The sequence below is a fragment of the Benincasa hispida genome, chromosome 3 (genome assembly GCF_027475165.1).
Source record: "Benincasa hispida cultivar pf3 chromosome 3, pf3_genome.v1.1, whole genome shotgun sequence".
NCBI classification, from domain to species: Eukaryota; Viridiplantae; Streptophyta; class Magnoliopsida; order Cucurbitales; family Cucurbitaceae; genus Benincasa; species Benincasa hispida.
This window is the reverse complement of record NC_143480.1, coordinates 51152839-51174736: the sequence shown is the minus strand read 5'-3', so window position 1 is coordinate 51174736 and position 21898 is coordinate 51152839. Positions and strand designations below refer to the sequence as shown.

The 21898-nt window shown below is 32.0% G+C and overlaps 2 protein-coding genes and 1 long non-coding RNA gene across 5 annotated transcripts; 2 read left to right on the top strand and 1 right to left on the bottom strand.

Annotated features, from left to right (window-relative positions):
* The first annotated feature begins 1072 nt into the window (after window positions 1–1072).
* On the top strand, window positions 1073–5547 carry EM1 (Stress induced protein). Of its 3 annotated transcripts, XM_090311728.1 has the most exons (3): window positions 1073–1292; window positions 1430–1634; window positions 5218–5547. In XM_090311728.1, the coding sequence occupies exons 1-3, from the start codon at window positions 1178–1180 to the stop codon at window positions 5372–5374; spliced, it is 477 nt and encodes a 158-aa protein (XP_090167854.1). In that variant the 5' UTR covers window positions 1073–1177; the 3' UTR covers window positions 5375–5547. The 3 variants fall into 3 exon arrangements, with proteins under 3 accessions (XP_090167854.1, XP_038883209.1, XP_038883868.1); XM_039027281.2 differs by lacking the exon at window positions 5218–5547 and having other exon boundaries at window positions 1074–1292; window positions 1430–1947; XM_039027940.2 differs by lacking the exons at window positions 1073–1292; window positions 1430–1634 and adding an exon at window positions 4051–4211 and having other exon boundaries at window positions 5211–5547.
* A 167-nt stretch (window positions 5548–5714) lies between these two features.
* On the bottom strand, window positions 5715–10730 carry G4 (UbiA prenyltransferase family protein). Its single transcript, XM_039027939.2, has 15 exons — window positions 10461–10730; window positions 10174–10218; window positions 9897–9985; window positions 9711–9798; window positions 9335–9420; window positions 9161–9247; window positions 9010–9075; window positions 8846–8929; window positions 8714–8775; window positions 8102–8177; window positions 7953–8015; window positions 7759–7840; window positions 6749–6825; window positions 6263–6310; window positions 5715–6114 (listed from the first exon to the last, which is right to left on the bottom strand). Exons 1-15 carry the CDS (start codon window positions 10564–10566, stop codon window positions 6052–6054), a joined length of 1122 nt encoding a protein of 373 aa, XP_038883867.1. The 5' UTR covers window positions 10567–10730; the 3' UTR covers window positions 5715–6051.
* Window positions 10731–14994: 4264 nt separating this feature from the next.
* LOC120074294 (uncharacterized) lies at window positions 14995–21134 on the top strand. Its single transcript, XR_016528645.1, has 2 exons — window positions 14995–15352; window positions 20554–21134. It is a non-coding gene; the product is annotated as an uncharacterized LOC120074294 (long non-coding RNA).
* The last annotated feature ends 764 nt before the right edge of the window (window positions 21135–21898 follow it).

Genomic DNA, 21898 nt, shown 5'->3' with positions numbered 1-21898 from the left:
TCTGGGAGTAGTGTGCCTAAGAAAGATAATTCACTAATATATAAAAGTTAAGCAATTACAACGTTATACTTATCTATAAATAACAATTATTACAGTGACACACGTAGTGCCTAACTTAACTAATCACCTGGGTTCCTCCTACATGTGAAACTCTCTCTCACTCGAACTTAGGCCTCTCCTAAGTATGTGAATATTAGTGATGTAACACTTAGGCTCCCCTAAAGTGTGTAAGACTCTCTCTCACTTTAAGCCTTTCTTTCTTATTGTGAATTCCCTTCACATGAGGACTTAGCTTCTCCTCAAGTTTTGAGAACTTCTTTCTCGATAAGTAATACCTCAAGATCTCTCTATAGTTAAAAAATTCTTCTTAATCAGCTTTGTCTTAAGTTTCCCTTAAGACCAAACAATATTTCATAATACATAAAGAACACTATGAAGAACATGATGCCACAAGCAAGGAGTAATATTCTCCTCTTCAATTAAGTAAAATGTTCTAACAACTTCAATTAACAACCTCACAAAATAATATATACGAGATTTTTTGGACTAAATTAACAACCTCACAAAATAATATATACGGAAACTCTAGTAACAAGATTTTTTAGACTTAAATAGTATAGCAGAAAGATGGAAAATATCTTCGCAGAAAATCGACAATTCATCAAAAACGAAAATATCACAGAGAAAATACTCTGCAAGATAATTTAAATCAAGAAAAAAAAAATACTATACATAATAGGAGACAGCCTATGAACGGTAAAAAAAAATACAAATATCAACAGTCTAAAATAAAAATATATATACATCCAACATATCAAATCTAACATCACACATGAACTACACTCATATAAACTCGACCATATTCCACAGCAACTCAATAGAATCGATGCGGTGAGACATTGAGAGTTGAGTACGACGTGTCAACACAGCATCCAGACGATAGTGTTAATGACGTGTCTTCAAGAAATTGCTGATTTTGCACCCGAATTTGCCGCGTTAGCCTTATTACGTGTCCATTTTTACAAAGCTCTTCCAATTCTCCCGCTTATATAAACTCCCCACAACTATCCCTCTTCGGCACACCATTCTTACTTTTAACTAAAATCTAAATCCCGTTGAATCTTATAAATACGCATCTCTTCGTGCACAAGAAGAAAAAAAAAAGTAGAAAACAAAAATGGCATCGCAACAGGAAAGATCAGAGCTCGACGCTAAAGCCAAGCAGGGTGAGACTGTGGTTCCTGGCGGAACCGGCGGTAAAAGCCTTGAAGCTCAAGAACGTCTCGCCGAAGGTTAGTTAACCCTTTTTTTTAAGTCCACACAATATAATCTGATTTAGAGAAATTTTTATTTAGGATTGATTTATATTTTTATCATATTCAAAAAATTGGTTTTTATTTGATTCTTTTGTGGCGGTGGCGAAATGAAGGTCGGAGCCGGGGCGGGCAGACGAGAAAAGAGCAATTAGGGCAGGAAGGGTATCAGGAGCTGGGGCACCAAGGAGGAGAGGCAAGAAGGGAGCAGATTGGCCACGAAGGCTACCAAGAGATGGGCCGTAAAGGAGGGCTGAGCACCATGGATAAGTCCGGTGGGGAGCGAGCGGCGGAGGAAGGAATTGAGATCGATGAGTCCAAGTTCAGGACCAAGGACCGTTAACTGCAACTTAGGGCTCAACGTGTGTGTGTTAATATACAAATATAATATAATGTTTGCATGTGGTCTGTTCTTGTCTTGTCGTTTTTGCGTTATGTGATTTAATAAGGTTGCTTTGTAGTTCCTATGTTTTGGTTTTGGTTCTTTACCATGAACAAGCACGGATTTTGCTATGTTATGTATCTTGATGGGAAAGGACGAAGGAAAGTGTCTTTTTAACTTTAATTTTGAATCGAATCTCGGGTCCAGTTTGGAAATGTTTAAATTTATATTACGATTATATTATTAATTTGATGTCTAAATTAGTGAAATTTTTACCGATAGAACAATGTCAAGCTATATGTATATATATATAAATTTTAGTCCAGCATCTAACTTCATGGATAAATCAAATATCCATTTGTGTTTGAGAACTAAACAAAATTGACTCAGAAAATTCGACAACGAGGATTGGGATAGAGAGAAAAATCGGCTCATACGGTCGGCGCCATAAAGAAAAATCGGCTCATAAGGTCGTCGTCGTACAATCAGATTTTTAATGCACATCTCTAATGTAAAGATTAAACGGATTTAAATGGCAGGCAGTAAATCGGTGGGATGATTAAATTTCGTTATTTTATGTAATTAGTTTTTCTTATTATTTTAATTTTGAAGAATCTTCCAATAAATAAAATCTCTTCAAATAATTAAGAAGTCAAAATTAGCTAGATTTACTGCCTTATGAGTTATTTTTCTCAAATAATTTAGAAGTCAAAATTAGCTAGATTCAGGATTTGATTCCTTTTCCACTTGTTATAAAATAAATTTAAAATCAAATTATAAATATCATTTTTAAACTAAAATAATATAAATATACGAAAAAATTAAGATATTAAGAAGAGCTAATATGCTTGTTTTGACATTTTACCGTTGATACCTTACTGGATAGAACTTTTGGACTATTATAGTAAAACTATAGCTACTCTAGTTGATCCCAACTTCTAAATAGATTTAAGGTTAAAAAAATTTGATCACTCAACTTTTATGTTACACGAATTCTTATTTAACAAATTTCAAATGATAGGATGAAATTTTCGAACTAAATTGTTTTATCAAAATCTGTTGATGGTAGATTTTAATGATAACAGACTTTTGGTTATAGATATTGTGTTATATCTTTTAATATTAACTATAAAGAACAACTATTACTTTTCATCTGATTTTTGGTTATAGATATTGTGATTTTCTTTTCAAATCAAAATTTAAATCTATATAGATTTTAAAAATTTTGTTCATTTTTTAAATTTGGCAGCTTTGTATTTTAGAAATATGCAAATATGCATGATAAAAAATTTGAGGAAATAAAAAGTTAAAAATAAAAAATGAAATGGACCTTAATGACATTTTTAGTATCGTATTAGCATTTCTACCTAGAAACTTAATCTTAATAAATAATAAATATTTAAGCAATTCACTTTTAGTGATTCAGTTTTGAAGATTTAAGTACCAGGTTCCATTTGGTCCTAAATTCTAAAAAAAGTAATTAAATTTTCAAAGTTATTTTCTTTTTAGTTTTAAAATTTAGAGATAGGGAAGTGTAATATAAATTTAATTTACAAAAATTAAAAAAAAAAATCAGAAATTAAATGATTCACATTCTCGAGTTTTTTATAATGTGCATTTAATCCTTCAATTTTAAATTTGTAAGAATGACTTTAAAAAGTGTTTGAACTATTTTTTTTATTTATTTTATAATTATATGAAATTTTGAATTAAAAGTATTATTTAAAAATTAATTTTAAAATGAAGATATAATTTTTAAATTTAAAATAATAAAAAATTATTAAAATAATTATTTTAAATGGTAAATCTGTTGAAAACATTTATAAATATAATTAATAGATGTCAGTCAATTAAAGATTGACAATCATTGACAATCATTAATATATAGTTAATATATAGTGACGTTTCGCTATACTTATAAATATGAAATGAACCTATTTCTAAAAATTTATAGAAATATTTATAAATTAAAAATGTGAGTTCTAAAAATTCAGAAAACAAACCCACATATTCTTTCAGATTCAAGGATCTGAAAGATAATTTATCTTAAATATTTTCTTGATGTCAATATTTTTAAAAGCGACGTGACGGATACTAAATTTTCTACCCCTAGTAATGGAAATTTTCCGATAAAAGGGCATCGGCATTGTAGGATATTGGAACCGCTCTCTTTCTTCAACACGTGTCATTCAGAGGACATCAGAAGAAACATTTTGACTGAGTAAGCACCTACGTGTCAGGCAGAGAATGTTCTACAATTCGCTATCAGCCACGTAGGCACTCCAGAGTGTCCATTTCGCCTTCTTTCTGGGCGTGAGAGTTCTTAAATTCTATATAATGCCAAAGGGACAAGAAGAGACGAATATAGAATTTAGTATTTGGAAAAGTCGAAGAAAAAGAGATGTCGTCGGAGCAGGAAAGATCTGAATTGGACGTCAGGGCCAGGCAAGGGGAGACTGTTGTCGCCGGTGGAACTGGCGGCAAGAGTCTCGAAGCTCAGGAGCACCTCGCAGAAGGTGTGACGACATGTCGACTTTTTCAGTTTCCATTCCTATTTCTTCATTTTAAAAACTTACTTTTATCTTCAATCCTTTTAACGTTACTACTATTAAGTCTCCATACTTTTGACTTTTTTTTTTTTTTTTTTTTTTTTTGAAGGGGTCGATCCTACTTAAATATATAAATATAATAAAAAAATTAAATGTCAGCTTATGAAAGCTACTATAAATAAGGTTTATAATCTACATATTTAATAAATTTCATTTGGTAGCCCACTAAGAAGTTGATTAAACCTCAACAGTTGTAAATATCTTCTTATCTCTTTTTATTTTTCACCTTTTATAGATAAATTTTATCTTCTCTTCCCCTCTATTTTTTATATTTATCGAAAATTTTCACCCTTTATTGATAAACTTTATCTTCTCTTTCTTCTTTTTATATTTATCAAGTAATTTTATTTTCTCCAGAAATTTACATTTCAAGCACAAATTTACCAACGCTCTCTAATTATTTCTCTCTTCCGTTCAAGACTTGACCGAAATTTAAATTTTGTGGCCGAAATACTTTTAATTTTTTTTATATAATTCATAAGGCTACGATATACGCAACTTATTTAGAAAAATGATATTATTAAAATCGAAATTTTTTTTAGCAAATTTAGACAGTATTCTAAAACTTCAATTTTATACTTAGTGGCCGCGTGAATTTTAAATCAAGGACGTATTTACTATCAGATACAATTTAAGAAATTTAGAGATTTATTACTCAGAAAATTGAGTTTAATTTATTAGGCTCCTTCAGACTTTTGGATCTGTTCGACAAAGAATCAAAAGTGAGAATCAATTAGACAACTTTTCATTTAATCTTCAAATATATCTCTAGATAGCTTAGGGACCAAATTAAGAACTCTTTAAAGTACTTCTGTAGCAGCCATTTCAAACCCATTCCAGCCGCTAAAGTGGAAGTGGTGACTCATTCTAACATACTAAAGAAGTGATTGTTCGATGGTGATGCAGGGCGGAGCCGTGGGGGCCAGACAAGGAAGGAGCAGCTGGGACACGAAGGATACCAAGAGATGGGCCGTAAAGGAGGGCTAAGCAACACGGGTATGTCAGGAGGAGAGCGTGCTGCTGAGGAAGGAGTTGAAATCGACGAATCCAAGTTCAAGACTAATAAGTAAAACCCTTTCACAATGTCGCCGAGTTTAAAGTTTTCATTTCAGCTTCAGTTTCTTTTAGTGTCTGCTCTCTCTATAAGCATCTAGAATAAATAGTTGTCTTTCAAGGCTTTAGCCTATGTATAATGGATGTTTCTTCCTTGAGTGAGAAATTAAGATCAGTCTTTTTCATAGAACTCAAGGTCCTATATGCTACATATGGTTAAACTGAAGGGATATGCATATATCTCGAGACAGATTCCATGATCCTCGTCGGAGGATAGCAACAATTCACTTAGATGGTCAAAATGGTTTTCAAGTTTTTGTGTTGTTTTTCAATCGAAATGTTCCCAAAATGAGCAAGTTTCTAGAGACAAACAAATGGTTGATTATTTTGAAACAAGAAGGTATGCATTATGATTCTATTGCAGCCTGAAGTAAGAAGACAACGGTAGGGACTTTAATTCTCATGTAATAGGAAACTAAACCTAATCTAAGAACTGATAGTGATACAATCCTAAATCGAAGTTTTGAAATATGCTGGTAGAAATCCAAAACCTGCGGTTACAAGGCAAAATATATAACCTGAATTGAGCTTGGCTGCCTGTGGAGAGTCCCAAGACTTGGCTTCCTGTGCTCTCTGGCCTTGCATTTGTCTCGCATGCTTAATAGGTGCACATTTGATTTTTCGCATGTTGGGTTCAATGGCTGGTTGCTAAAGCAGTGACCAATAGACCTAGCACAAGGAACGGCTGGGCACTTGCCTGAAATGTTATCGCAGACATAAGATCAAATGAAAGTTCGTGGAGGAGGAGGAACTATAATGTTTCATCGAATAGCGTAGAGGTAACTGGTTCTATATATAGCAGTTCCTATAAACGTAAATCTACACTCTGATGAGAACTTGAGTACCTGATACTTGACATCGTACTTGACGGGGTCCTTGAGGAAGTATTTGAACTGTAAGAATAATAATGGTATCAATTAATCCATGTTCGTTGCAAAATGGAAGTTCAGCTAAAAGGCTGATTGAAGAAGCAAGACAAGTATTCAATTATAATCAAAGAAAGTAGAGAGAGATGGGAACACAGTTTACACCCCGAAATTCCACTACGAAATATGACCTCAAATAACTGTAAAGTTGATCAGACCGCGTCACTGTGTGAAATTTGTAAGGACTAATAACCTGACTTTTCTTATCAAAAGTAATGAATATTCTTACACGCATACTTTTGTTTTAAGTTTCTAAATTGTAAACTACTCGTCTCTATATTGAATGGTCCTTTTACAGATTGTGCAGAGCGATTAAGTATGTAATGTAGTCTTTAACTTACGCTCAGCAGCGGCTGCCCTACTTAAGACTCGACACCTTATGACAATTCTCTTAAGAGTATTTACCTGGAAAAAAACTTGAGGAGCAATTAGAGCAAGGAGGGCTAATGCATAATACGGCTTGCCAGCTCCCAACAGATAACCTGCAATAAGTAAATATTAGTTGTAGTCTCGTTCATTTCAAATAGATTAGAGGGAACAATTTAATAAAATTTGCAAATCAAATTCTCGAATCTGCATTGGGTATTATGAAAGTCCTTATGATTTCTGAATCTACATTGCAAATAAATAACAATTCATTTGATTTGATATACATGGCAGGATGATAAGTTTAGCCTTTAGTATCAGAGTCGCATAAGAGGTCTCCTGCAATAATGCAGTTCATAGAGATAAAGCAAAGCTAACTGAATAATTAGTTTCAATTCCTTGATGATTCTATTGAATATGAGGACTCATATAGTGGGGTACATTAAAGATTGTGTAACAAAAGATTCCTAGAGGATAGGAGAGAATACAACAATTTTACCAAAGATAGAGTAAATATATAGAATGTAAATAAATCTGAATAAATATACAATAAATCAAATATATAGCAGTAAGGAAGTTGAGAAGTTAAAAGTAAAAAGTTTTGGGAACTCTAGCTGCGAAGAATACCATCTTTCAGATATTGAGATTCAGGAACTATTTTGCAAGAGAAGGCAAAGAGAGATCGAGAAATTCATCTTTCCAATAATTAGAATGCCGAATATTTATATTTTCTTTGTTGCATACAAGCTTTTGGGATGCTTATTCTCATCTCGGTTAACTGCTTCGTTGAGAATAGGAGATATATCCTCAGTAGATGTACGCACACTGGAGGATACGAAATTAATCGAAGGGATGCATGTACAAAAAGACGAAACGCAAACAAGGTGAGGATCTTCCAAAATGTAAATTACAGAAAGGCAGAAGCCAAGAAACGAGCAACTTGTGTTTTTATTTTTTAGTACAATCAGAAAATGGTCTAGTATGCTTTAAATTTGCGCATGGTGTTAAAGAGAGAATTCCTTAGGAAGAAAATGTGCAAAATGAATTACCAGCAACAGATAATTGAGTTATGTCAATAGCTCCGACGCAAATCCATTTAGCAGTTTCAGCACCAAAAGCTACTGGAAGTGACTGTAAGGGCAGTAAATAACAAGAGCTGATAATAGAATAACAAAACAAAAACAACCTGATACGACTTGAATTAGTTCTATGAAATCAAAAACTCTGCTTTAGAACGAAGTACCTGAAGTCCTAAAGCTCTATCGCCCTCAACACTTTTGAAATCATTTACTATGGCTATTCCCAACTGATTAAGGCAAAGCAGAAGGCAGACGGCATTAGGATTGGATATTGTGAAGGTAGGAACTCAAAAAAATAAATTGAGGAGCATACTCCAGCTATGCTGTACAAGAGTGTAAGAACGACGATATCAGGCGTGAGAGTTCCGAATAAAGCTTGACCTGCCCACCTAGATTGAAAATTGGTTGTTACTGGAAAAGGAGATCTTGTCGTATCATAAAAAACAAGATGATTATGATACATATGATTAATGTAGAGCCTGGAACAAGCCAATTAACTTTACATGAAAAAAATAAATTGCGGATAACTGCAAACTAGCCATCCATTTGGTGGTTCCATGTATAGGAATTGAGGTCAACACACGAGGCTCCACTTAAAGTGCATTAGAAATGGATAAAGTATTCATTATCTAAATTTAAGTGGATAAAGTGTAATCATGGCCAATAGATTTCATGGTCAATAGAAGGGATGTTCTCCTTCAATCAGCTTTTGTCTATAGGATAACCATATGCTCGAAAGTCCGAGGGCATTCGAATGAGTGTAAACATTAACCACTAACCAGATACAAAGAAAGCTTCCAAATTTTCATATGAAACACAATTAACTTCGTCAACAAGTCAATTATAGATTGAAATTACTGGTTGACTTTATCTGCCACCAATGCGTGTCAATTTACCAATAATTAAAGATCACAGGATTTCTCACCATGGTAAACTGATATAACTAGCTCCAAGAGCAAAATTTCCAATCCATCCATTTTGTTTCAGCTGCAACCACAAAATAAATGTTCTTAGCATTCAGAAGATCCAATTTAGATAGAATAAACTTTTGTGTTACCTTGAGAGGTGGAGCAGAGTATATGTATGATAACAAAGAGCCACCTAGAGCAAGGTAAAAGACTATAGGAAAATCATGCCCTGCCTGAGAAGGATAAGGACGAAGTTGAGGAAAAAACAGTCCATATGAAAGATGACTATGTTCCATGAATTCAATGAACCTACCCACACATCTAACAAACCAGCCAAGCCAAGCCCACCCAGAAGCAACACCCATATTTGAGTTATAACCTGATAAAATGTATAGAAGGAAAAAACCAGTAAGGATAGTTCATATATGCCTCTGTCAATGTGAATCAAGTGGTTTAGCTCATACCTCATTCTCCGATATTGCCCCAGATGGGATTGGACGATAAGGTTCATTAATTGCATCAATCTCCCGATCATACCAATCATTGATTGTCTAAAAATCCAAAGTACCAGGAACATCTTATTTGTGCTTGAATACTTTCAAAAGTCGTAGGAATGTTTTACATCAAAGAGAGCTTACCTGCGTATAGCCCGTGAGAAATGGACCAGACATAAGCATGCAAGTAATTGATTTTGCCACATCCTCGATATTCCAATGGAAGTTACCTGTAAAAAAGAATCATGCATCATTGAAGGCATATTCAATGGTTCAATGAGGTAACTAATCAATGAAGCAGAAAAACGATCAGTTAATACTATCCCCAATTTATCTATATGTGTAATCACTCTTTTGGCCACTATCTGATGCATTAGACCATATAATACGCTACATGAAAATAGATCTCAAAATTTTGATTTTCATCATGACTAAGAAGTAAGTTGACAGTAATATATGTCGGTAGTTCATCAACTTTTCAAATGTAATTTTAGTGTCTTAGTATGTACAAAATAAGTACCAGAAGCAGCAGCACCACAAACTACTCCCCAAACCAAGGGCGGCCATGTAACAGGCTTTGTCAATTGAAGACGAATCTTCCATTTATTCTGCATAAAGTGCACATGAAAAACTTATTATAACGACTTACTGTAACACGTACATTCAAATCTTTAAAAAACAAGCTGAGAACATGGAGGTAACTCACAGATTCTTGCGCAGCACCTTTAATTCCAAGAAGCTGGTTGAAGCTCGAACCACCACTTGCCGGCGCTTTATCTGGTGCCTGAGATTTAACTGATCAAAACGAATAAGGAAAATATAAATACACAGCACGACATGAGAAAAAAACAAAGAATTAAAGCAGCTCAAATTTAATCATTTCTTTAACACTCGAGAAATCTACACTGCCAAGATTCAAAGTATTCCCCTGGTCAAAAAAAAAAAAAAAAAAGCAAACTATTAAAAAAAAGCGCATTAGAGACCTTCATTCGCGTCAGTTTCAGCAGCAACAACCGATAGCCTCCTTCCTAGAACAATGAACAATCGTCGTCACTAATAGAAAGAAGAAATAACACCTAATATCTCAAAATCGACATTGAAGCTAGAGAAATCCGTGAAGGACAACAAGCAAATTGGAACAGTCATGCAAGTAATGTAGAGTTCTAAACAAAAAACGCTCATTCTTCAATTCGAAAGCTCTTGGATGTCAATGTGTATTCATTTTTTGTTGTTTCCAGAAACTAGTAAAGCATTACAGAGTGAAACTCACTAGCAAACGAAACAGAAACCGGCGATAAAGCAGATTGAATTCGAACTCGATTGACTTGGATGCTCGATAATCTTAGAGATGGAGCTGTATTCAGCGTCAACGCCATTGAATCACTAGAGCTCTTGGATATTGCGCGAAGAGAAAGAGGAAGATACTGGTGAAATTTTGCCGTCGACGGGAGTTGATAACTTAACCAGCTTAGGATGCGAGGAAAAATTAAAAATAAAAAATAAAAGAAATAAAAGAAATAAAGTTAGTTTCGAGGAGGGTATTTTGATTCTACGTCTTAGCTTACCGTAAATAATGTGTTCTCACTTACGTGGCACCTGATTATGTCTATGAACTCCTTGATTGGAAATTTGGAATCAAGATTCGGACCTTTAATATTAATATTATTGTATTCAAAACTTATTAGAGAAATATTGTTGTTTTGAAACTTATTAGAGAAATATTGTTATTTTGGGAGTTCGAGGCTAGAGGTCAAACGTTGAGAACCTGACTAATGTGGAGGTCGAACGTTGAGAACTCGACGAACAAAGAAAAACTTGGAAACAATACATAGGCCGAAACTTCCCTCGACAAGGAAAATCTCGCGAATCTCGCTCAGATTGTCGAAGGTTGAAGTTTCGACACACATCCACCCTCGAGATTGCAGGTTTATTACTTTTCTTTTTCCCTCATAGAGGAAATAAAGTAATGAGATGGTATACTATATGTATCTGTGTACTCGAGCTGCTTCTAACAATCTATGCATTTTTTATCATTTCGAATTAGATGGAGGCTTGTGGGATTGATGTGAGGGGGTGGGGATGGCTATGTTTCTGGGAGCGAACTCCAGGCGAATATGAAGCGCATGGATACAAGTTATGCCTTGGAATGAAAGACAATTCCGAATTAGCTTTGTCTACGAACAAAATTTGTATATTAGGTTGTCGAAGTTTACACACATGTTGAAACTTCAAAGCGATTGAGGAGATAAGTGGGCTGAAGTAGATTAAGGAGAGAGCGAGATTCAAAGCGAGATTCAAAGCGAGAATATTGGAGAGAGCGAGATGACTAATCTGACTAATATTAAACTTGGTAAAATGAAATGGTTGAATAATTGAAAAATGAGATTATTCAGGAATACACATTGAATGCTAAGATTACGCATTGAGTTTCTGGTAGTAGATCCATAATCAAAAAAGTGTTTGTGATTGTTCCAGAAGAAATGAAAGCTAGTAATCATTAATGGAAAAATAACAACAATAACAGAGAGCGAGATATTGAGAGAGAACGAGATCTTAGGAGAGAGCGAGAGCTAGATCTTAGAAGAGAGCGAGATCTTAAGAGAGAGCGATACTGAGAGAGCGAGACTAAGAGAGCGAGATCTTAGGAGAGAGCGAGAGTCTTCACTTTATTTGAACTTTCCATAGAAATATATATATATATAAAAGAGCTATAATCTTACTATAATTGAATATATTAGATCATTATACTATAATTGAATAATCATTAGACAATAAATTGAATATATTAGATTATTATACTATAATTGAATAATCATTAGACAAAAAATTGAATATATTAAATTATTATACTATAAATGAATATATAATAAAAAAATTATTTATTATTTCACTATCACTCTACAAGACATAGAAGTGTATACTATCACTCTACAAATTGTCAACGTATGCTGAATGTTACTCTCCTCAATCATCTGATCACAACATTGACCGAGAGATGGAAGCCCGAGATGCATACATTCCATATGTCTATTGGAGAGTGCATTATCACTTTACAAGACATAGAAGTGTTGTTGGGGTTACCTGTTGACAGTGAGCTGGTCACCGGAGTGATGTACGATGACTGGTTAGAAATTTGTCAACTGTACCTCGGTGCGACCCCACCTGTCAATAAGATTAAAGGATCGAGGTTAAGTTTAATATGGTTAGAACACAATTTCGTGAGCTAACAGATGATGCAGATGAGGAAACCGTTATAAGATATGCGCGAGCATATATACTACAAATGATGGGTGGAAGTCTGTTTTCAGATAAATCAAGTCATTTTGTTCACTTGATGTTCCTGCCACTATTAGCTAACCTCCATGATGCGGGGCGATATTCGTGGGGTGGAGCATGCTTGGCATGGTTGTATAGATAACTATGCAAAGCAACAAGACCTGAGGTTCGAGAGATAGCTAGGTCTCTCATACTTTTGTAACTATGGGCTTGGGAGCAATTTCCAACAATGGCTTCACAGCTACATCATGTTAATGACGCTCAGTTAGTTGGACGAACCTATAGTTCTCGGTATGTTGTTTTAATTCAATTTAATTTTTATATCACTGATCTAGTTAATTTACATTCTAAATTATCAATTTAAAAATTTAGGTAAAGAGACAAATTTTGTGTGACTAGGATAGCCACACATGTAGTCAACCAGTATAGATACATGTTTGATCTGCTTCAACTTGAATGGTACATTACACTAAACCTAATTGATTATTTTATTCACATTTTTATTGTATTTGTCTTTAATATTCTCTAATATAATATTTTATGTTTCAGGTTATTTGGGAGCCGTACAAAATTATTGTGCATACTTTGCCTAATTGTAATTTTTGTACGAATGGTCAAAACATATGGCGGACGATGAGTCCTTTCATATGTTTTCACATTGGTGAGTGGCATCTTCCTGACAGGGTGATGAGACAATTCGGTTTTCAGCAGGATGTCCCATCGCCTTGTAATACTGAACCCGTACTGCATGATATTGCATGATATTGACCTAAGGACTGGAGATTGGTCCGAAAAAGTTGCACATTTGGTAGTGCAATGGCACTATCGTGCAAGGTTTATTGCAGTGGGGGCTTCTCTTGAACAGTTTGATACAGATGTCACTCCAGAATATATTCATTGGTATAATAATATCACAAGGCGCTACGTCACTCGTCCTGGAGCAACTGTGGGTCATCTGGTAAATGAATGAATATTATCTATTTTTTTAATTTAAATTTATTTTAAATATTGTCTAATTATTTTATAATTCACAAATATCGAACAACGGTAGACTCCATGAGGTTGCGAATGATCCAAACCAGGTTCTTGCTATATGTAGTGACAACTAAATCTATATGGAGGAAATTCATTATATGTACGATATACCTATTATTCCTCCACCAGCTCCTAGACGTAAATGACTTGTTCGGGAAGAGGATGAGTTTGATGAGGTTGCACATAATGTGGAAGAGTTGCCCCCTATGGTGCAGACGCAGAGTCAAACTAATTATGTTAGTCCGATGATGATGATGTCAGCATTTGGTTCAGGACATTATGACTCAAAGGCTGGTTCTTCGTCTTCATAAGTGCAAGGACATGGTCGGGGTCGTGGAGAGCATAATGAATATTTATATTATGAAGCGCCTGCAGAGGTACCAGAGCAACATCAAGAAGAACCTGAGCAACCTCAAGTTCGAAGTCGACGACGACAACCAACTCGAAATCGACGACGTCCGCCTTGTAGAACACATTGATTTTTGTAATTATTTTTATATAAATGAGATATTTAATTTACATTCTTTTATTTTTATGAGTTATTATTTTTTTTAATTTATTATTTTTAGAGTTTAAATAAAATAATAAAATGTTTTTAGAAATTGTTTTTATAAAATGATTTTTTTTTTAAAAAAAAGAAAGGATTAGAAAGAAGGCGGTGGAATGTGTAATAATTAAAAAGGAAAAAAAAAAGGGAATTTGCACGGTATTCTCGCTCTCGCTCTCGCAAAATCTCACTTTCTCTCATAATCTCGCTCTTGAATTTGATTGGGAAGTTCAGTGGCAAAAAGAAGGAGATTCATTAGCTCGTTATTTAGTTAAACTTGCTGAGATGATAGAATCCGTAAAAATTATTCAACAAGTTTTGGAAGGAATTCCAGGGGATCTTATGAAAATTTAGAAATACGATCTTTTGATAGAGGAAGGTTTCCGGAATGATAATTAAACAGACTCAATAATAATGTTAGGAAGGGCAAGGTCGAGGGTTCAAAGTTCGACGTACAAGTAAAAGGAAGGTCGAGGGTTCAAAATTCAATCTATGTAGGTCGAATTTTCAACCCTTGACTTATTTAAAAAAAAAACAACAACAATATTTTTACAAATAGTTTGAAAACAACAATATTTTCCTAAATAGTTTCTAAAAGGAAAATATCCTTTTAATTTTCCCTCAACTGACGTCACGGGTCCGATTCGTTGTTTTTTAAAATTGGAAGGAAAAAAAATCAGTTGGTTTTTTTGTTTTTTTGAAAAAGGAAATTTTTTTCCTGCCTTGTGGGTTAAAGATGAGATACATCCATACCAGTAATGTAAAGGAATTGGGATGGAAAATCCATAACCCATACACTGTCCTAAAGGATGGTCCTAGCTTCTTTTGCTAATGCATCAGGCAATCGATTACAAAACATATTTACATATTTGAAAGAAATACAATTAATGCCCTTCTTCAAGGATAATTTTTCTTCAATATAGCTCTCAATTTCATTCTTTGTATGTTGATTATTGAGGAGATTTACCGTAAGAAGATAGTCGGATTCAACCCTAATATTGGGAATTCCAAATGATAGATAGAGCCAATTTCAGACCTTTAATGATTGCGAATAATTCATCAATCGGAGGAGAAAAGTCAATTTCTTTGCTTTTTGATAGAAGCACGATTATAGAGTTATCAAAACTTAGAATAGCAACCCTAGTGCCTATTGAAGTCAAACTCATGGTCCACGCTGCATCTACATTAAGAGAAAATGAGCTATGAGGAGGAGGAATCCATTTTCTATTGCATGCAATTTGAAGGCTCTGTCCTCCGTTTTGGAACATAGCTTTCCGAAGAGAACTCTTAATAGCTTATTCAAGGTAATCTCTTATTCATCTGCTTCAGTTGGAATTAAATTTCCTCTATTTATAATTGCATTCCCATCATTCCACATAGCCCAACAAGATATAGCAATTAATTCCACATTTTTTAAGAAGCAAGAATTATGTAGGGTTATCCTGAATTTTTCTTCTATTCAGAATTAATTCCCAAATCATCTTGGCTCTTCTACATGTAAAAAAGATATGATCTGAAAATTCTTATTCGTCCTGACAAATAGGACATACTGAAAAGAAAAAAAAAAAGGATTGAGGCCTTTGTTACAAAGATTTACTCTTGTAGGGATGATATTTTTAAGAGCCTCTCAAACAAACAACTTTATTTTGGAATGAATATTGAATTTTCACAAGTTTTTCCATACATCTCCTCTCTCCATAGTATTTTCCCTTGTAAAATAGTTATCAAAATGCCAACAAATTTTATCCTTAGATTTCAAATTAATAGGAATTCTGATGATTAAATCTATATTTGTTTGTAGAGTAGCCTAAGTAATTCCATATTTCATTGGTTGGACTGGGTAATAAAATATGATACCAATGAAGACTTGAACTTGTTATTAATACACATTGGTTTAAACAATAATTCCTTATGGATCCAAGGGTCTTCAAACATCTTAATGGATTTGCCATTAGCTATATTGAATCTAATTTCTTCCTTTAAAAAAGAACAGTCCCACATCAAACTTTTCCATGAATAAGAAGATTTCTTTCTCACTTTTGCTTCCAAAATACTACAATCTCTGAAGTATATGCTTTAGAGAAAAAAAATGGATACAAGAGATTTTGGGCTGGAGAGAATCTTCCAAACTTGCTTAGCAACTAAATCTCTATTAAAACCTTCAAGATCTCTAAGTTCAACCCTCCTAGTGCTTTTGGAAGACATACATCAGACCATTTTAACCAGTGAACTATTCTTTTCTTGACAGAAGAACCCCATCAAAATCGGAAAAAAAAGATATCCACACAAATTTTTTTTCGGAGCTTGAAAAGGCTTATTCCATAAGAAAGGATAGTCTGGCCTACACTTTTAATAAGAATTTCCTTGCCCGCAGAGGAGAAAAAAGAAGACTTCTAACGCTGCATGATTTTCCATACCTTCTCCACAATAAAATTGAAATCTTTGCTTTTATTTCTGGATAAAGATGAAGGAAGACCCAGATAGCTCCCTAGGTTTTTTACTTTACAAACTCCAAGAATGGCACTGAGAAATTTCATTTTTTTCATTCTCCAGATGGGGATAGAACAACATGGCAGATTTTGAGAAATTGATTTTAGCATCCGAGGCTTCTTCAAATTTCTGAAAGATATATTTTAGAACATGTCAATTTTGTTCCGTAGCTTTGCAAAAAACCATATTATTATCTTCCAATAAAAAATGAAAAATCTTTGGACTTAGGTGGTGAGCTACAATACCTAAAATTGAACTCAGAGAATGATTAGCTTGAAGAAAACGAAAGAAGCCTTCCGAAGCAATTAAAAATAGATATGGAGATAGAGGATCTCCTTGTCGGAGACTCCTAGAATGATAGATACAATCTGAGGTATTTCCATTTAGTGGGATAGATAGTTCAACTATAGAAATATAATTGAAAATTAAAAGAATCAAATCATAGTCAAACCCTAAATGAATCAACATTGCTTTTAAATAAGGTCATTTTTTAGAGCAGCTACACCTTCATTTTCATGTTTCTTATTTTTTTTATACAATGAAGTATTTCATGGCCATCATAATATTGTATAGAATGGACCTACCCGGAATAAATGCATATTGATATTCAAAAAGAATTTTATCAAGTATAACTTTTATTCTATTAGCAATTGTCTTAGAAACCAATTTATATATTATGTTATATAGGCTAATAGGACGGAAATCACCAATATTACAAGGATTATGAAATACCATTTGATTTAAAATACCATTTGGACTGTTTTTAATTTATTCAATGTTAAGAGTTCGTTTAGAATGTGGGACCTTTTAATTTTTTTTAAGAATTATCTCGATATAATAAATAAGATGGACTTAATATTACTTTTTAAATAGATATATAAAATATATTTTAATTTTAATTGGTAAAATTAAAAAATAAAATTTAATAAATATTGCATTTGCTTTTAGGAAAACCTAAAAATTAATAAATAACTAATTTGAAAAAAAAACTTGTGACTTAGAAGGAATTTTATGGATTCAATCATAATCTATCTTACCAAACAAAAGAAAACGTTTAAGATTTTGTTATAATCACTTTTCTTTCTCTCAAAATGAACTCACAATCTCTTATGTAACTTCAAATGTTCATTTTTAGTACTACTTTTGAAAAAATCTTAAATTTAGTACTTATGCTTAGTTATTATAGATTTTCTAAATAAATATAGCTTTCAATAAGGTTAGTCTTTAGCAACTACTTTGTTTCATGGAAATAAAATTCGATTGACCTTAATTTATAAGAAAATTTTCAAAAATATTTACACTTTATAGCAAAAAGTTTCAAAAGTACTTATATTTTTGGAGCTTTTTACTAAATATTTTTAGAATTTTTATATTTAAAAGATCCCGTAATTATAAGTAATTAAAAAATATGATGCTAAAAAGATAAAATAAAAAAAATATAAGTAATTGGGCTGGGCCACTGGGCTTAGTCAGACGAGCTTCAGAGTAAAAGGGCAAGCTTGTCAAATGGATTCAGCCTTACATTCCTTTCTTGACAATTTTATTTTGTTCCTTGAAAAATGCTTATAATTTTGCATAAATTTTATGAGAAATTATCCGTTGAAATCGTCTAAATAGAGCGTGGATATATATGAGAAAAGTATCTCAAATTTATATCTATTGATTATTAAGAGCATGTAAAATTTTTAATACACTTATAAGTTATTATAAGACAGACACATTGTGACAGCCTCATTGAATAATTTGCAAACAACTAATTTTAATTTGGCATGTTTGCAATTTTCAATATTTCTTTACATGAATACAAAATATTCACTTATTTATATATTTTATAATAACATACTCAAAATCATAGCTCACATCTAAAAAAAAATGAAGTATTATCCACCATCAAGTTTATTAAAAGTTAGTCATAACTATAAGTAACCAATATACTTCTATTGGATTTACATATTTAGACTTTAAAACTTTTGTTGTTAGCTTTAACACGTATTTAACAGTCTTTATATTCTAACGTTGTATCTAAAAGTTTCTAAACCTTAAATGTTGTGTTTAATAGGCTCATAATATATTCAATTATTTTTTTTTAATAAAAATTTGATAGTTGATCTATTATGTATAGAATTAAATTTTATCTAATGGAATTCTAAAATTTTACTTTTTTTTTTCAAGAAAATGGAAAATACTTCAATTAGAAGATAAACCGACTAGTGATCGATATTCAGCTAGACACTAACGAAGAAGGAAAATCACAATACCAAGAATATGACAATTTGAACAAATCTCTATGAGCAAACGATTCTATACTTTGAAAGTTCATTAAATTTAAAATATCAAAATATCATTTTGATTCTTATGTTCAATTTAGCCTTTATACTTTCAAATGTTCCGATCTAGTTGATGAACTTTAAATAAATCTTAAAATTTAGTACATGCTACTAGTTTATTATAGATTTTTTTAAAAAGAAAATTGTCATCTATTAATATTTTCTATATAATTTTAAAAATATATTCATATATTGTATTTTTTGTATCCAAATCAATATTATTATTTAATTAATATCGATAAAATTTAATTTTGAGTGACTAAATTTAAAATTTATTGAAAACGTAAGAACTAAAATTGGATCTTTGAAAATATAGAGACTAAAACCAAACAAATTCAAAGTATAAAAAGTATAATATTATTTTTACCCATTTTAAAATATAGGTTAAAATACCATTTTTGTACTTATATTTTGAAGTTTGTTCAATCTTAGCCCCTGTACTTTTCAAATGTGTAATTTTAGTCATTGTACTATTACAAAATATTAAATTTAGTCCATATTGTTTTTTTATTATCGATCTTTTTAAAATATTTTTGTTATTTATTAGTATTTTCACTCCAAATTTTGAAAAAAAAATTCATATATTATATTTACTTGTATAAAATTATTTTTATTATTTAGTTAATTTCAATAAAAAGAAAAACTGAAAAATTAATAATCAAACAAAAGCTAGCTCAACTGTCATTTCTTATTTGTCTCTTATGGGAAAAAAGAAAACTCACCTAAACTATATATCTTTTAATTATTATTATTCTAATTAAAGATAAAGTTATGCACAGATCCGACTCCGCAATAATTTCAATCATCAAACTTTTCTTATAATTTTAAAACTCTATTAATGGAGCACTACCTCAATTAAATCAAATTTTCTATAGCCTATTTGGTTTGGCCATAAATTTTAAATTATCAATTATCATTACAAAACAAACAGGCAGCTTTCAATCCATTTTCACCTTCTCAATTTTTTACCATTTTCTTTCTTGTCTTTTAAAGGCTATTTCTTCCCATGAAAGTAATTAAAGGTAAAAATATAGTAATATAAATAAAGTTTTGAAAATGATTTCCCACTAAGAGAAATGGACTTGAGAGATAGAAAGTAACTTAATTACCATGTGATTACTTACTATTTTCATTTATTTTTATTTTTCAAAGGATATGGGTCATTACAAGTAACTATATGCATTACACTAAAAGTGGAATAAAATTTAAACTCTTAAATAAACACTTTTTTTGGTTAAAAAAATGGAAGAAAAAAAAAAACTGAGTTCACAAAATTTTTTCCACACGGTTAATTTTTGAAATATTGGTTAAAGTTCTAAACCTATATATTTTGTGAAGAGTTACCTTAGACAAGGCCTAAAGTCCATAAGCGGGTTCAAATAGGAAAAACACGTTTGTTCGTACGAGGTTTTCAGAAAAACTTAATTCGTGGAATTTGAACTTCGTATTTTTATTGATTTTAATATAGCAAATACAGTCTCTAATATAATAATTCTTTGATGCGTTCAAAATAAACTTTAATATTTAAACTGGTCAATTTTCTTGGATGATCGGCCTCTAGGCTTGATCGACTTTTGGGCTTGTTGATTTTTGCGCTTGTTGATCTTCTTGAATTAAACTTGAGTTGGTGTTGATGTTGATGCGGTGTAGTTTAATCTCTAGTATTTGATCCTCTAATTCTCTCTCAGTTGAATGCATACGCTGAATCACGTGATGTTCTTGGAGTTGAAGTCGTCTTCAATTGTGGTGGTTCAAGAATCTAGGAGTCTTCTGATTGTTGGGAGAACTCTCTAGATGTAAAATTGTTGACCTCAACAAATGAATGAGGAGAGCTTCTCTATTTATAGAGTTCTCTAGTGGGCCTTGAGGGTTTGGGTTTGGTTGGTCCATAGGCCTAACCCTTGGACTTGGTTGGTCCATGGACTAGACCTTTGGGCTCAATTAGTTGGATTTGGGCCTTTGACATTTGGGTTAAATTCAGTCCATTTTTGGGCTTAGTTGAACTTTAACCCAAATAATAATATCAAATTGGGCCAAATTAATCTTACCTGATTCAACAGTTATGATAAAACCACGTGGCGTCATCAGAATTTGTAACTTCAATTTGGGACACATGTCAACTCCTAATTGGTCCCAAATTTGATATTTGAAATTTCGCCATTTATTTAGTGAATGACATGACAATTTGTGATTGATCCAAAATTTATGAATCTCGAAAAATATAAAGTTGGAATTGAAATTCAAATATATCTGTTCTTGAATTTGATCTTAATTGATGCCTTAATCAAACTATGAATTTAATACATAAGCTTAACTCGAATTTAGGATAAAATTTGGAATATGGTCAAATTTTAATTTGAAATTTTATCCCAATTTGATTTGAAAATAGGGATAAGAACCTAAATTTGGACGAATTTGATATAAAATCTAGAAGTCTAAATTTGAATTTTACATCAATTTGAGATTTTATCCTTAATTTATTTTGACTCGAGCAAAAAAGTCTAAATTTTGATGATTTAGATTTGGGATAAAATTTGGAATACGTCCAAATTTCAATTTGAGATTTTATATACAATTTAATCTCAACGTTGAACAATTTAATTTTTTAATAAAATTTGGAATATGCCCAAATTTTAATTTGAGATTTTATCACCATTTGATTTGGAAACAAGGAAAAGCTAAGCTTGATTTGAATTCGCGATAAAATTGAAATATGACAAAATTTTATTTTGAGATAAATTTGAAACTCTAACCCTAATTTAATTTTGGATAAAAGGCTAAATTTGAATGATTTGAACTTGGGATAAATTTTGGAATATGACCAAATTTTAACTTACATTTTATTCACAATTTAATATCAAAGTTGAACCGTTTGAGCTTGGATAAAATTTGGAATATGATCAAATTTTAATTTGAAATAAATTTGAGATTTTACCCTCAATTTGATTTGGATTGAGGATAAAAGCTAATTTTGATTTGAATATAAGATAAAACTTAGAATATGACTAAATTTTAGTTTGAAATAAATTTGAA

Coding starts and splice junctions, on each gene's coding strand:
- EM1 (XM_090311728.1), top strand. CDS start 1,178: ATGGCATCGCAACAGGAAAGATCAGAGCTCGACGCTAAAGCCAAGCAG. Junction 1,293..1,429: donor TCAAGAACGTCTCGCCGAAG/GTTAGTTAACCC, acceptor GGCGAAATGAAG/GTCGGAGCCGGGGCGGGCAG. Junction 1,635..5,217: donor ATTGAGATCGATGAGTCCAA/GTTCAGGACCAA, acceptor TGCAGGGCGGAG/CCGTGGGGGCCAGACAAGGA.
- G4 (XM_039027939.2), bottom strand. CDS start 10,566: ATGGCGTTGACGCTGAATACAGCTCCATCTCTAAGATTATCGAGCATC. Junction 8,930..9,009: donor CTGGTTTGTTAGATGTGTGG/GTAGGTTCATTG, acceptor TATCCTTCTCAG/GCAGGGCATGATTTTCCTAT. Junction 8,016..8,101: donor TCTTGTACAGCATAGCTGGA/GTATGCTCCTCA, acceptor TGCCTTAATCAG/TTGGGAATAGCCATAGTAAA.